The sequence below is a fragment of the Oncorhynchus tshawytscha genome, linkage group LG26 (genome assembly GCF_018296145.1).
Source record: "Oncorhynchus tshawytscha isolate Ot180627B linkage group LG26, Otsh_v2.0, whole genome shotgun sequence".
Lineage (NCBI taxonomy): Eukaryota > Metazoa > Chordata > Actinopteri > Salmoniformes > Salmonidae > Oncorhynchus > Oncorhynchus tshawytscha.
This window is the reverse complement of record NC_056454.1, coordinates 38,973,968-38,986,763: the sequence shown is the minus strand read 5'-3', so window position 1 is coordinate 38,986,763 and position 12,796 is coordinate 38,973,968. Positions and strand designations below refer to the sequence as shown.

The 12,796-nt window shown below is 43.1% G+C and overlaps 1 protein-coding gene across 10 annotated transcripts in view; it reads right to left on the bottom strand.

Moving 5' to 3' along the window:
- Positions 1–12,796, bottom strand: part of LOC112225608 (1-phosphatidylinositol 3-phosphate 5-kinase) — a 38,198-nt gene extending 25,402 nt beyond the window's left edge. For 2 of the 10 annotated variants that reach the window (XM_042306608.1, XM_042306609.1), the window contains exons 1-8: positions 12,645–12,789; positions 9,048–9,232; positions 7,375–7,536; positions 6,904–6,930; positions 5,921–6,030; positions 3,825–3,996; positions 2,999–3,200; positions 470–559 (exon numbers count right to left, since the gene is read on the bottom strand). In XM_042306608.1, coding sequence (XP_042162542.1) covers positions 470–559; positions 2,999–3,200; positions 3,825–3,996; positions 5,921–6,030; positions 6,904–6,930; positions 7,375–7,536; positions 9,048–9,232; positions 12,645–12,700 — 1,004 coding nt within the window. In that variant the 5' untranslated portion in view covers positions 12,701–12,789. Of the gene's footprint in view, positions 1–469; positions 560–2,368; positions 2,605–2,998; positions 3,201–3,824; positions 3,997–5,920; positions 6,031–6,903; positions 6,931–7,374; positions 7,537–9,047; positions 9,255–10,124; positions 10,206–11,566; positions 11,792–12,644 lie in introns of those variants that run through there. The other 8 variants (XM_042306611.1, XM_042306612.1, XM_042306615.1 and 5 more) reach the window with 8 other exon arrangements.

Sequence of the window (12,796 nt, the reverse complement as noted above, 5' to 3'; positions counted from 1 at the left end):
GTTCTATTTTATCCCTTGGCATCGCAGACGCTCGTTGGCGTGCGTGAGCAGTGTGGGTGCAATAATTGAATAACATGGATTTCTACTTTTATTTGGCAACGCTCGCGCACGCGACGTGTCCGGTCTGGTCAGCATGTTAGGCTTGTGTGAGGCTGCTTGGCCACGGAAACCCATTTCATGAAGCTCCCGACAAACTGCTCGTGCTGACATTGTTTCCAGAGGCAGTTTGGAACTCGGTAGTGAGTGTTGCAACGATTTAATACACCTGTCAGCAATGGGTGTGGCTAAAATAGCTGAATCCACTAATTTGAATGGGTGTCCACATACTTTTGTATATATAACATACATCTCTCTCGGTAGGGTGCACCATCAGAGAACAGGGCTCCAAAATACAAGCCCTGAACAGAGTTGGGAAAAAACTAGCTGTAAAAGGGTTCGATAAAAATATGGACCAAAAGCAGACACTCACCGCTTCCTTATTGGGGACTTGCCTCCATCCTCTTGAAGCCCAGTCAGTCTAGAATTCATACCTCTGCTCTGAGACTCCTGGTGAATCAAACTGTCACACACGCAAACTAATTCATACCTGAACTAAATCATTTGACTTTGACGTCCATATAACACTACAGTAACTAGTTATGGTAGACGTATGCAGAAGTGTCAATATGGTAGGGCTCGAAGGGTAAGGCTCAACTCAAAAGTAAAAGAAAGCCAAGAAAGCCAAAACTGTTACAAGCTGGCCATATGAACAACAGCAGGACTCACTTCTTTCTTATGCCAATCTCAGTGTTTCTACACCAGGAGAGAAAGGGACAAATTGTTTCTTTGAGACATGTCGTTAGGAGCAAGAGTATCACACTGATGATTGGATCAAAGCGAGTCCCGTGGTTTAATGGGATGGAATGTTATTAGCTCAAAGCGAGTCCTGTGGTTTAATGGGATGGAATGTTATTAGCTCAAAGCGAGTCCCGTGGTTTAATGGGATGGAATGTTATTAGCTCAAAGCGAGTCCCGTGGTTTAATGGGATGGAATGTTATTAGCTCAAAGCGAGTCCCGTGGTTTAATGGGATGGAATGTTATTAGCTCAAAGCGAGTCCCGTGGTTTAATGGGATGGAATGTTATTAGCTCAAAGCGAGTCCCGTGGTTTAATGGGATGGAATGTTATTAGCTCAAAGCGAGTCCCGTGGTTTAATGGGATGGAATGTTATTAGCTCAAAGCGAGTCCCGTGGTTTAATGGGATGGAATGTTATTAGCTCAAAGCGAGTCCCGTGGTTTAATGGGATGGAATGTTATTAGCTCAAAGCGAGGCACGTGGTTTAATGGGATGGAATGTTATTAGCTCAAAGCGAGGCACGTGGTTTAATGGGATGGAATGTTATTAGCTCAAAGCGAGGCACGTGGTTTAATGGGATGGAATGTTATTAGCTCAAAGCGAGGCACGTGGTTTAATGGGATGGAATGTTATTAGCTCAAAGCGAGTCCCGTGGTTTAATGGGATGGAATGTTATTAGCTCAAAGCGAGGCACGTGGTTTAATGGGATGGAATGTTATTAGCTCAAAGCGAGTCCCGTGGTTTAATGGGATGGAATGTTATTAGCTCAAAGCGAGGCACGTGGTTTAATGGGATGGAATGTTATTAGCTCAAAGCGAGTCCCGTGGTTTAATGGGATGGAATGTTATTAGCTCAAAGCGAGTCCCGTGGTTTAATGGGATGGAATGTTATTAGCTCAAAGCGAGTCCCGTGGTTTAATGGGATGGAATGTTATTAGCTCAAAGCGAGGCACGTGGTTTAATGGGATGGAATGTTATTAGCTCAAAGCGAGTCCCGTGGTTTAATGGGATGGAATGTTATTAGCTCAAAGCGAGTTCCGTGGTTTAATGGGATGGAATGTTATTAGCTCAAAGCGAGGCACGTGGTTTAATGGGATGGAATGTTATTAGCTCAAAGCGAGGCACGTGGTTTAATGGGATGGAATGTTATTAGCTCAAAGCGAGGCACGTGGTTTAATGGGATGGAATGTTATTAGCTCAAAGCGAGGCACGTGGTTTAATGGGATGGAATGTTATTAGCTCAAAGCGAGGCACGTGGTTTAATGGGATGGAATGTTATTAGCTCAAAGCGAGTTACATTGTTTAATGGGATGGAATGTTGCTAGTGGTAATCAATTACATAATAGCATGCGTTCTCTGACAAAATCAAACAAGGTCTGTCTTTGAAAAACACAACCCCAATTTCTTTTCATAATTTGCTTGTTTTTTGCATTGACAATTTATGATTATAAAATGGATCTGAAAAATTGCTGAGAGATGGTTTTCAATAAAAGACATCCAATGAAAGTGGACCATACTGGGAGAAAGAACCCACCCAGTATACAGGGGAAGAAAAGGACAGGCGGAGGGGAGTGGGCAGGGAGGGAGAGGACATGGGGGGTGAAGAGCGCCTAGTGTGTCTCTCTCCTCTGTCTCTTCAACTCTGCATTTGAAGGAAAAGACAAAGATGAGAGTAGGAATACACAGAGAGAAACATGGAGGACATACACAGAGAGTAACATGGAGGACATACACAGAGAGTAACATGGAGGACATACTCAGAGAGAAACATGGAGGCTATACTCAGAGAGAAACATGGAGGACATACTCAGAGAGTAACATGGAGGCTATACACAGAGAGAAACATGGAGGCTATACACAGAGAGTAACATGGAGGACATACTCAGAGAGTAACATGGAGGCTATACACAGAGAGAAAGAAAACACTGAGAAAAAAGGTGAGGCAGGGGAACAGATAGATGACTGGAAGTTGATGCGAAGGAGGAGTGCATGCATCTTTTGTATGAGGGGAACGGAACGGGACGATTGACTAGGGGTCCATGCGAGGGAGGTGTGCATGCCGTAGAGATATAATAACATGTTATTGTATATTGATCTATTTAATTCTGTGGGGCATGCATGGTTCCTCACAGAGGTTCCTCTGCTCTGTCTCCTCTTAGTTCACCTCTGCCAGGCCAGGTCCTCCTCTAGGAAGATGTTACGGCTGGACTTGCGTCCTCCGACCGGGGTGCGAGGCTCGCTGGGTTCCAGGATGCAGACGGAGCAGTCAGACAGAGCAGACAGGTCCTCTCCAATGGAGCCAGAATCTGCAGACTGGGAGTAGCTCAGAGCGATCTTACGGCAGTAGGTGCAGGCCCGCAGGTCTCCTACACACAGTAACAATGGAGGGAGGGATGAAGAGAAGAGGATAGGAGAGAGAGAGGCGAGGAGAGGAGAGAGATAGGTAGGTGCAATGGAGGAAGGGAAAGAGACCGAGAGAGGGGAGGAGTCAGTGAGAGGAAGAGCAGGTCCTGCTATGAGCTAGGATGGAGGCAGTATTGTGGTTACTGTGGTGTGGTCACTGCATGGCATGGTTAGGTCACATCACAGCATCATCAAAGGTCAAACAGATGTTTCATTGGTCTCAGATTCTCACATCACAGCAATGTTCAGGGATATTTCAAACAAGGTGTGCTCAAACACTACTGGTCAACCAGTCAACTTACCCAAAATTCAACTTTGCTAACACACACAACCACGGCAGAAAACACACACACACCATGCTGAGTGCCCATAGGCCTCTGTGTATACATATCCCCAGAGGTAGACCTCCTAGTGTTTCCTGCAACACATCTAAGTTATAGGTACAACAATGCATTGAATTCAAACTGGAGTTTAGACCAGTAGGGCCTGTGGTCTTTAACACACTGTGACCCTGCATTGGGAACAACTTTCAGGGCTGCCCCCCCCCCACCCACTCCAGCGAGCCTCCCCCTCCCCAAAGCACTCACCTGTGTAGCCCATAAACTTGCCAGGGATTTCCTGGTTGCAGCAGCGGCTGCAGAAGATCTGTCCGCAGAGCCGACAGTGGTGTCGGCGGCGGAAGGTGGTGAACTTCTCGTTGCAGTCGTAGCACTCTTTACACTGACTGTCTGGCATCCAGTACTGCTTCAGGTCACTGTCCTGCAACCAATCCCAGAGGTTTGTAATGCGTCACGAGCCTGGACTTCTTCATGTATCTATTCTATTAACAACGGTGTTGTTAGACTCCAGCCACCCTAGACATAGAATGTTCTCTCTGCTACCGCACGGCAAGCGGTACCGGAGCGCCAAGTCTAGGTCCAAGAGGCTTCTAAACAGCTTCTACCCCCAAGTCATAAGACTCCTAAACAGCTAGTCAAATGGCTACCCAGACTATTTGCACCCCCCCGCCCTACTACGCTGCTGCTACTCTCTGTTATTATCTATGCATAGTCACTTTAATAACCTACATGTACACAATTACCTCTACACCGGTGCCCCCGCACATTGACTCTGTACCGGTACCCCCTGTATATAGTCCCTGTATATAGTCCCTGTATATAGTCCCTGTATATAGTCCCTGTATATACCCCCTGTATATAGCCCCTGTATATAGCCCCTGTATATAGCCCCTGTATATAGCCCCTGTATATAGCCCCTGTATATAGCCCCTGTATATAGCCCCTGTATATAGCCCCTGTATATAGCCCCTGTATATAGCCCCTGTATATAGCCCCTGTATATAGTCCCTGTATATAGCCCCTGTATATAGCCCCTGTATATAGCCCCTGTATATAGCCCCTGTATATAGCCCCTGTATATAGCCCCTGTATATAGCCCCTGTATATAGCCCCTGTATATAGCCCCTGTATATAGCCCCTGTATATAGCCCCTGTATATAGCCCCTGTATATAGCCCCTGTATATAGCCCCTGTATATAGCCCCTGTATATAGCCCCTGTATATAGCCCTGCTATTGTTATTTACTGCTGCTATTTCATCATTTGTTATTCTTATTTCAAATTTTCTTGAAACTGCATTGTTGGTTAAGGGCTTGTAAGTAAGCATTTCACTGTAAGGTGTACACCTGGTGTATTCGGCACATGTGACAAAGTTTGATTTGATTTTCTGAAGACGTCTTATTAAAGTATATGGAAACTGTTTCACTGAAATCAAACGGTCAGATGAAACAATAACCACCTCCTTCTGAAGAATAAGAGGGGTCTTAACATGCTGTCCTATATTTGGAACAGTTGCCTGTGTGTGACTGTGATTGTTAGCTAGGTTATATTACTCTAAATAAAAACAAGCTGCAGTAGAGCAATGGTGAGTAAATCAACAGTGTGACGTGAGGTACAATAAACAACAACAGTGTGACGTGAGGTACAATAAACAACAGTGTGACGTGAGGTACAATAACCAACAGCAGTGTGACGTGAGGTACAATAAACAACAACAGTGTGACGTGAGGTACAATAAACAACAACAGTGTGACGTGAGGTACAATAACCAACAACAGTGTGACGTGAGGTACAATAACCAACAGCAACTGTGTAATGGTGTGATGGGCTACTTGCGTGATGGGCTACTTGGTGTGATTGGGCAATGGGCTACTTGGTGTGATGGGCTACTTGGCGTGATGGGCTACTTGGCAAGATGGAGTAATGGCGTAATGAGTTAATGGGGTATGGCGTAATGAGGTGATGGCTTAATGAGTTAATGGGGTGATGGCTTAATGAGTTAATGGGGTGATGGCTTAATGAGTCAATGGGGTGATGGCTTAATGAGTTAATGGGGTGATGGCTTAATGAGTTAATGGGGTGATGGCTTAATGAGTTAATGGGATGATGGCTTAATGAGTTAATGGGGTGATGGCTTAATGAGTTAATGGGGTGATGGCTTAATGAGTTAATGGGGTGATGGCTTAATGAGTTAATGGGGTGATGGCTTAATGAGTTAATGGGGTGATGGCTTAATGAGTTAATGGGGTGATGGGGTAATGAGTTAATGGGGTGATGGCTTAATGAGTTAATGGGGTGATGGGGTAATGAGTTAATGGGGTGATGGGGTAATGGCATGATAGTTACCTGGCTCTTTCCCTCCATGATCTCCTTGAGTCTTTTCAGAGCAGTGCGGAGCTGAACAGCCGTACGGGGGTCGTGAGTGCTCAGGGGGGTTTCTGGTTTCCTACGGCCCTCTAGGAGCACACATGGTGCAAACATTCAGCATACACTTCATAAAACACACTTCACCTAACCAGGCAAATGCTCCCTTTTCATGCAAATAAAATGCAGAAAGGTAAAGGAGGGAGACAGAGAGCACCTTCTATACCTCTCTAAAGAGACTGTAGGCTATAGTCCAATATGGGCTTGGAAATGTACAATAAAATGTCTACAAGGATTTACTTTTGATAATGGCAGGTTAGTTTAAAAAGGACTGCACAACGGCACAACAGAAGCTTAAAAAGGACTGCACAACGGCACAACAGAAGCTTACCGGTATATCAGTTCCATAAACTAGGCTCTAGTGAACAATTACGGTTCATATGAATACAATTAAAAACAGATACCGCAATTAAGTAAGAAACATAAAAGGGAGCATGTTAGTTCTTATATCATTATGCAAAAACACACAACTTTCTAAATATCAGTGTTGGCAACCAACCAACACGAGAAGGCACTTCATCGACACATGCCAAAATATAGTTCAATCAACCCATCACACAAAACCACTCAGGTGCTTGGGTTAGCCAGCCACTCTGAAAGCAGGTTGTTAAAATCAGGCCCAAAACCACTCAGGTGCTTGGGTTAGCCAGCCACTCTGAAAGCAGGTTGTTAAAATCAGGCCCAAAACCACTCAGGTGCTTGGGTTAGCCAGCCACTCTGAAAGCAGGTTGTTAAAATCAGGCCCAAAACCACTCAGGTGCTTGGGTTAGCCAGCCACTCTGAAAGCAGGTTGTTAAAATCAGGCCTTTACCACTCAGGTGCTTGGGTTAGCCAGCCACTCTGAAAGCAGGTTGTTAAAACCATTTTGGAGATCTTATCAAACACACAGTATAGAAGGCCCTCACCCTGACCCGGCCATAATGGCCAGTCCACTGCAAAAAGAAAAGACATCAGCGTTTTGAGTGGATGTCAGGCTACTCACATCGTCCATTATTCTTAGCGCCTCTCTATGTAAAACTAATGTCAATGTCAAGAATGTCTATCCTTCACAGCTACACAAAACAACTGTGGGGTAAAATAAGAAGTAGTCCCAAACACACAGTCCATCCTCTCCTCTAAACTTGACTAGGGGGGTCACCTCTTAGGTGTAATTACGACTAGTCACGTCAATTTGTTAAGGATGAAACTGATACTTTCACCATCATTGTCAGGTCAGAGATCATGCAATCACTCAAAATGTAAAGAAATGTAAACGTTTTAAGGAACCACTGTTGGAAGAGGATAGGTTGGCTTACAACTGTGAAACTACTGCAGCACTGGACATACAGTGTGTCCCTCCTGTGGCCCTAGTATGAGTAAGAATGTGTGTGTGTTACCTGAGGCGGTGGATGTTCTACGGAGCAGGTTGGGGTGTTGTTTCCTATGGGTCCCAGAGCTGTGGATGGAGTGTGCTGGGCTGGTCCAGCTCCCACGCTCTCCAGTGGTTGACGTCAAAGCCACATCCGGTTTCTCTGTCACCGAGGGCGGCCGCCCCTCCTCTGTACACACAGACCAATCACAACGGGTCATTTAAGGTCAATAAAGTTCATTGAAACATCATCACACCTACCCATGATGACAAAGCTGTGTACTTTAGTATGACATTTGGAGTCTTTATAAAATGCCATACTACAAACATGACAATGCTTTATACGTCTGTAGTACATTCTTTTCCATAAACAACCTTTGTTGTGTTAAGTCAGTACTCCTATTTTAGCAATACAAAGGTCACTTTAAATAAAAGGAATATTTTAGTGTTTCAAAAAAATATATAAAAACTGACATTTAACCTTTATTTAACTAGGCAAGTCAGTTAAGAACAAATTCTTATTTACAATGACTGCCTAACCGGCCAAACCTGGGCAACGCTGGGCCAGTTGTGCACCGCACGATGGGACTCCCAATCATGGCCGGTTGTGATACAGCCTGGATTCGAACCAGGGTGTCTGTAATGACGTCTCTAGCACTGAGATGCAGTGCCTTAGACCGCTGCGCCACTCGGGAGTATGTTGTGTCTAATAAGAGCAGCGAAACACGGCGACTGTATACATTGCTGTTGCTGTCAAGAACATGCTCTCTCTTCTAAACCAATCAGAATTGAATCGACAATTATCTCATAATAACAGAGAAATTTAAAGAATATGAATACAGTGCATAGAATATTTGGTCCTGCTTTATTTGAAGTGCATCTTATGAAGGCTTCAATACCACTGCATACATGGGTCACAAATCATCTATAACTGTATTTCATGCCTTATAAAAGATGAACAAATGTGAACAAATAAATTGATGGTTATGTCACACAGTTATGCCACATTATGAATCTTTATAGAGCATGATATAAGATTATAGATGATTTGTGAAGCATCTATGTAGTGCTTATGAAGCCTATATGAATGTTTTATGAAGCCTTCATAAATTGCACTTCAAATAAAGCAGGACCGAATATTTAAATGCTCCAAGCTCTGGTATGTGAGCAGAGCTCTGTTGCCTTGGTGAGGGGCCTGCCAGTGAGGGCAGGGCCTGAAGAGAGGGAGACACATGATGGCCCATGTGGTTGAAAGGCCCCCTCCTGGCACCTAGACAACACTCTATCACATTACCTCACAAGACATGGGTTCTGATCTGGGCTGCATTCTGTTCCATTCTGCTTCCTCAAAGTAATTCTGACTGTAAACCAGGCTGGTAGTCAAGGCTACAGAAGTAACTTTCCCTGCATTCTAGGGGACAGTACATGAGCCTTGACTGTACAGTACTGCAAATTATAGGCTGCTATAGGCTACTCCACAGAATGAGAAATAACAAGAAGAGCAGTGTGACAAAACAACATTAAGTTATTAATAAACTTCCTAGTGGTTAATAGAGAATTTGCTGGACTCTGACTCAGTCACTGTCTTGTCTCTTCATCGTAATGCGTAATGCATAGGCTTACTAGAAGATGAACATTTAAAAAGACTGTCAAGTCAACCATCTCAAAACAATCTGTGTGTGTGTGACCTTGGTAAATGACCTTTATTGAAGCGGAACAGGTTGACGAAGGAGCTGTAGGCTGATCGGAGCGGAGGCTCGTCCTGCTCTGGAGTCAGGGGTTTGAAGTGTGTCAGGTGAGATGGGCTGCCAGGGGAGATGGGAGGCTTCACACTGCAATCCAGTGTAGAGGAGGAGGATTTGTCCTCAGCCTCCATGTCACTGCTCCTGTAGGAAAGACAAATGACCTCTTGGTGAGACCAGAACATTGTGGTCACGTCATGGTGATCCTCTGCTTGATCGTGTGATAACAACTAGGCCTAAACAACTAGGCCTAAACAACTAGGCCTAAACAACTAGGCCTAAACAACTAGGCCTAAACAACTAGGCCTAAACAGTGCCATTGCCTACTTGACTTTTTATTTTTAATTTAAACCTTTATTTAACTAGGCAAGTCAGTTAAGAACGTGTTCTTATTTACAATGACGGCCTAGGAAAAGGCAAAAGGCCTCCTGCGGGCACAGGGGCTATATATATATATATATATATATGACAAAACACACATCACGACAAGGCTACCATTTTAATTAATATTCAAACCATTACTTTTGATCAAAGTTATACCTGTGGTTTGTTCTAAATAAGTCTTGTCCTCAGTAGTTTAACTGGGTTGTGAGTTGTTCGTTTGAAGCTGATACCTCAGCTATTTAGCGTTCAGTTCCTGTTTCTCCTTTCAGACACTTATCATCATACCCATTTAAGTCCTTTTCTTGTGAACCAACCCCATAAACAGAACTACTGTTCTTACTATTCCCTATGAAATGATGTTCCATCTTCTAGTGCAGTGAAACAACTTCACCACTTATGCTCGACTTCAATTGAATCGGTCACAGCAACAGCATATTATGCATAAACTTTGTTTATAAACTACAGTACTCAAAAACATTGTGATTTTATTTGACCATGGAAAAGAAGCAACTGCAAATATACAGCAATGCTGGTTTGATGGAATTACACCTATAGCTTACTAGGTAGAACATAATACTAAGGAACTGATTGAGTGCAAAATGGCCCAGAGTAGTAGTGGTTGTGTTGTGAACCGCATGTTTCTCAGGCTTACCCTCACAGGAGGCACATGATTCTTCTCACTCTCCCCCTACTTTGTAACAGAGCAAACAGGAAGGAAGGCAGAGGCATTAGCCTATAAGCAGAAAGGGAATAAAGTGGGATAGAATAGAATTTATTCGATTTTTGCTGAGCTTTTGACACTTCTAGAGCTTGGTTCTAAGGTTCTATCTGCAAAAAGGTGATTAGGAGATAACTGGCTTTAAAGATCCAAATCCTCATTGTTTTGAATGGTGTCAACTATTTGTATGTTGTATTGTTTTGAACGTAACAACATGAATTTGGGTATTTAGAGTACTATAAAAGTAGTGAACATTAAACTGAACAAGGCTATTAGAGAGTAGTCCTTACGGTCCTTGCAAACAGTAGCATTGATGGACAAGACTACAACTGCAGGCGACCCTACCACGATCCACGAATGCAAACCAACAGCAGTTTATATCTGGTTGAGTGTAAATACAGTACAACATGGTTATTTCTGTATACTGTCAAAGTCAAAACTAGTCGTCCAATTTATATCTCTCTCTTCAAGTAATGGTGTTCAAAGCCTACTTAGTTGATCATTTGTCCTATTCAAGTTAAGTCAACAACAAGCATCAACTACCACCGAGCTGAGGAACGTTTCACTGCATAAATTCAGAACATGCAAAATAGACCCCCAAAAAAATACTGTTTGATTAAAAACAACGGAATTTGTACTTGCAATAAATAAATAAATCTGACTTTTGCTGTTTTCGTCATCACACGAAGATAAACGGTTGCTCTTAACAGCAGTAAAATAATTAGCAACGTGACCACTTGTGGAGGGATGGACCGGAGGAAAATGACAACCTCACGCGTATGTTTTCCACCATGTCATGTGACCACTAGACCTATAATGACAGCTGAGAAAGCGAATGCCGCGTTCACATGCTAGTCAGAACTAGGAAACTCTGACATGTCCGACTTGATACCTGGTTGTAGTTATACACATGCCGCGTTCAACCTCACACTGCTTTAGTTTAGGAGGCAACTATGATAATGTGTATAAACTAGCTACATAGCCATACTGTTAGCGTATTGCTAATACTGCTACCTAACTGACTATTGTTAAAAGTAACGTTAACACCTGTGGTAACAACTAACTAACGTTTGTTATCATCGCCATGCAATAACACAAACATAAATAAACCCACCAATAACCACTGCAAAGAAGTACCATGCAGATCAAAATCTATTAACTGAATTACTCGGATAGCTACAGTAGTAGCCGAACAGACTAAAGCTTGCCCAGGAATGTTAGCGTCTATGGATGGGGAACTGTACATCTCGCTAGCCAGCTTTCTGATTACATGCGCCTGGCGAATCAGTGAGCTAGATAGTAGGCCCACCGGAGTTAGAGAACTGAAGGAGGAGTGAACGCTCACAACTGAATTTCCACAAAATAACACAAATTACCTGTGTGTTGGACTCCTCGTACATCCCTGTAAGAATACAGTTAATGAGGTAAATTCCTGCGAAGTGGAGTAGGTACCCTATCTTTCCAAAAGCACAGTGACCCCCCGAGACAGACAGGACGAGTCGAGGGTCGATTGAACTGTTGTGATCACGAGACAAGGCTGCGCCCACTTCTTCTTCTTTGTTGGGTTTTACGGCAGAATGAAAATAACAGATCCCAAAATACAAAAATTATGTGGATAAAAATACTCAAATTATACTGACTATCACGTTATCACTCAACATGCTCCTTGCCTCTATGGTTAAAATCAATCATCCATGTCTGATCCCTACACAGGCTCAGGAGCCTGGGAGAGCGGCAAATCATCCCTTGCCATCCCTACTGCCTCTGATCTGGCGGAATCACTAAACACAAATGATTCGATTGTAAATTATATCTGAGTGTTGGAGTGTGCCCCTGACTATCCGTAAATAAATACAAAACAAGAAAATTGTGCCGTCTGGTTTAATTAATATAAGCAATTTGAAATGACTTATACTTAAGTATATTTTTGCAAATACATGTACTTTTGATACTTTTACTCAAGTAGTATTTTACTGGGTGACTTTACCTTTTACTTGAGTTATTTTCTATTAAGGTATCTTTACTTTTACTCAAGTATGACAATCGGGTACTTTTCCACCACTGGCTGTGAATTCCTGAAACCCCAGAAACGTTACTGCAGCAGCCACAATAATATCCAATTTCTTTGACTTCCATGCTATTTGAGCATTGCAGTTTATCACAGTTGTAATGAACGCCACAAAAAAATCCACTTTCTCTTAGTTGACAAACATTCACAATGGACTGTGGTGCATCCACAACCATCTATAAAACACTAGTTTCACTTTCTCAATTCTAACGACTTCATCAATTCACATGAAGATTATTTCAAGCACTTTCAGAAAACATTGACATTAGTGCGGAAACTTTAGTATAGCTGAGTCTGTTACTGGTGGAACATTGTTAGCTCCCTTTAATTGTGAAATAAATTAGTTTATTCAGAGCATTGCTTGAGTTAAGGCAAATATAACCAACCTGGGCCTGGCTATTCTGTTGTTGAAGGCCCGGAGCCAGGAGCGCACAGAGTCCATATCTATGACAGCTGTCTCTCAATTGACTTCAAAGAGTGAATGAATTGTAAACAATAACTCTTCCAGTCAGCCCTTCTATAATACAACCATGATACA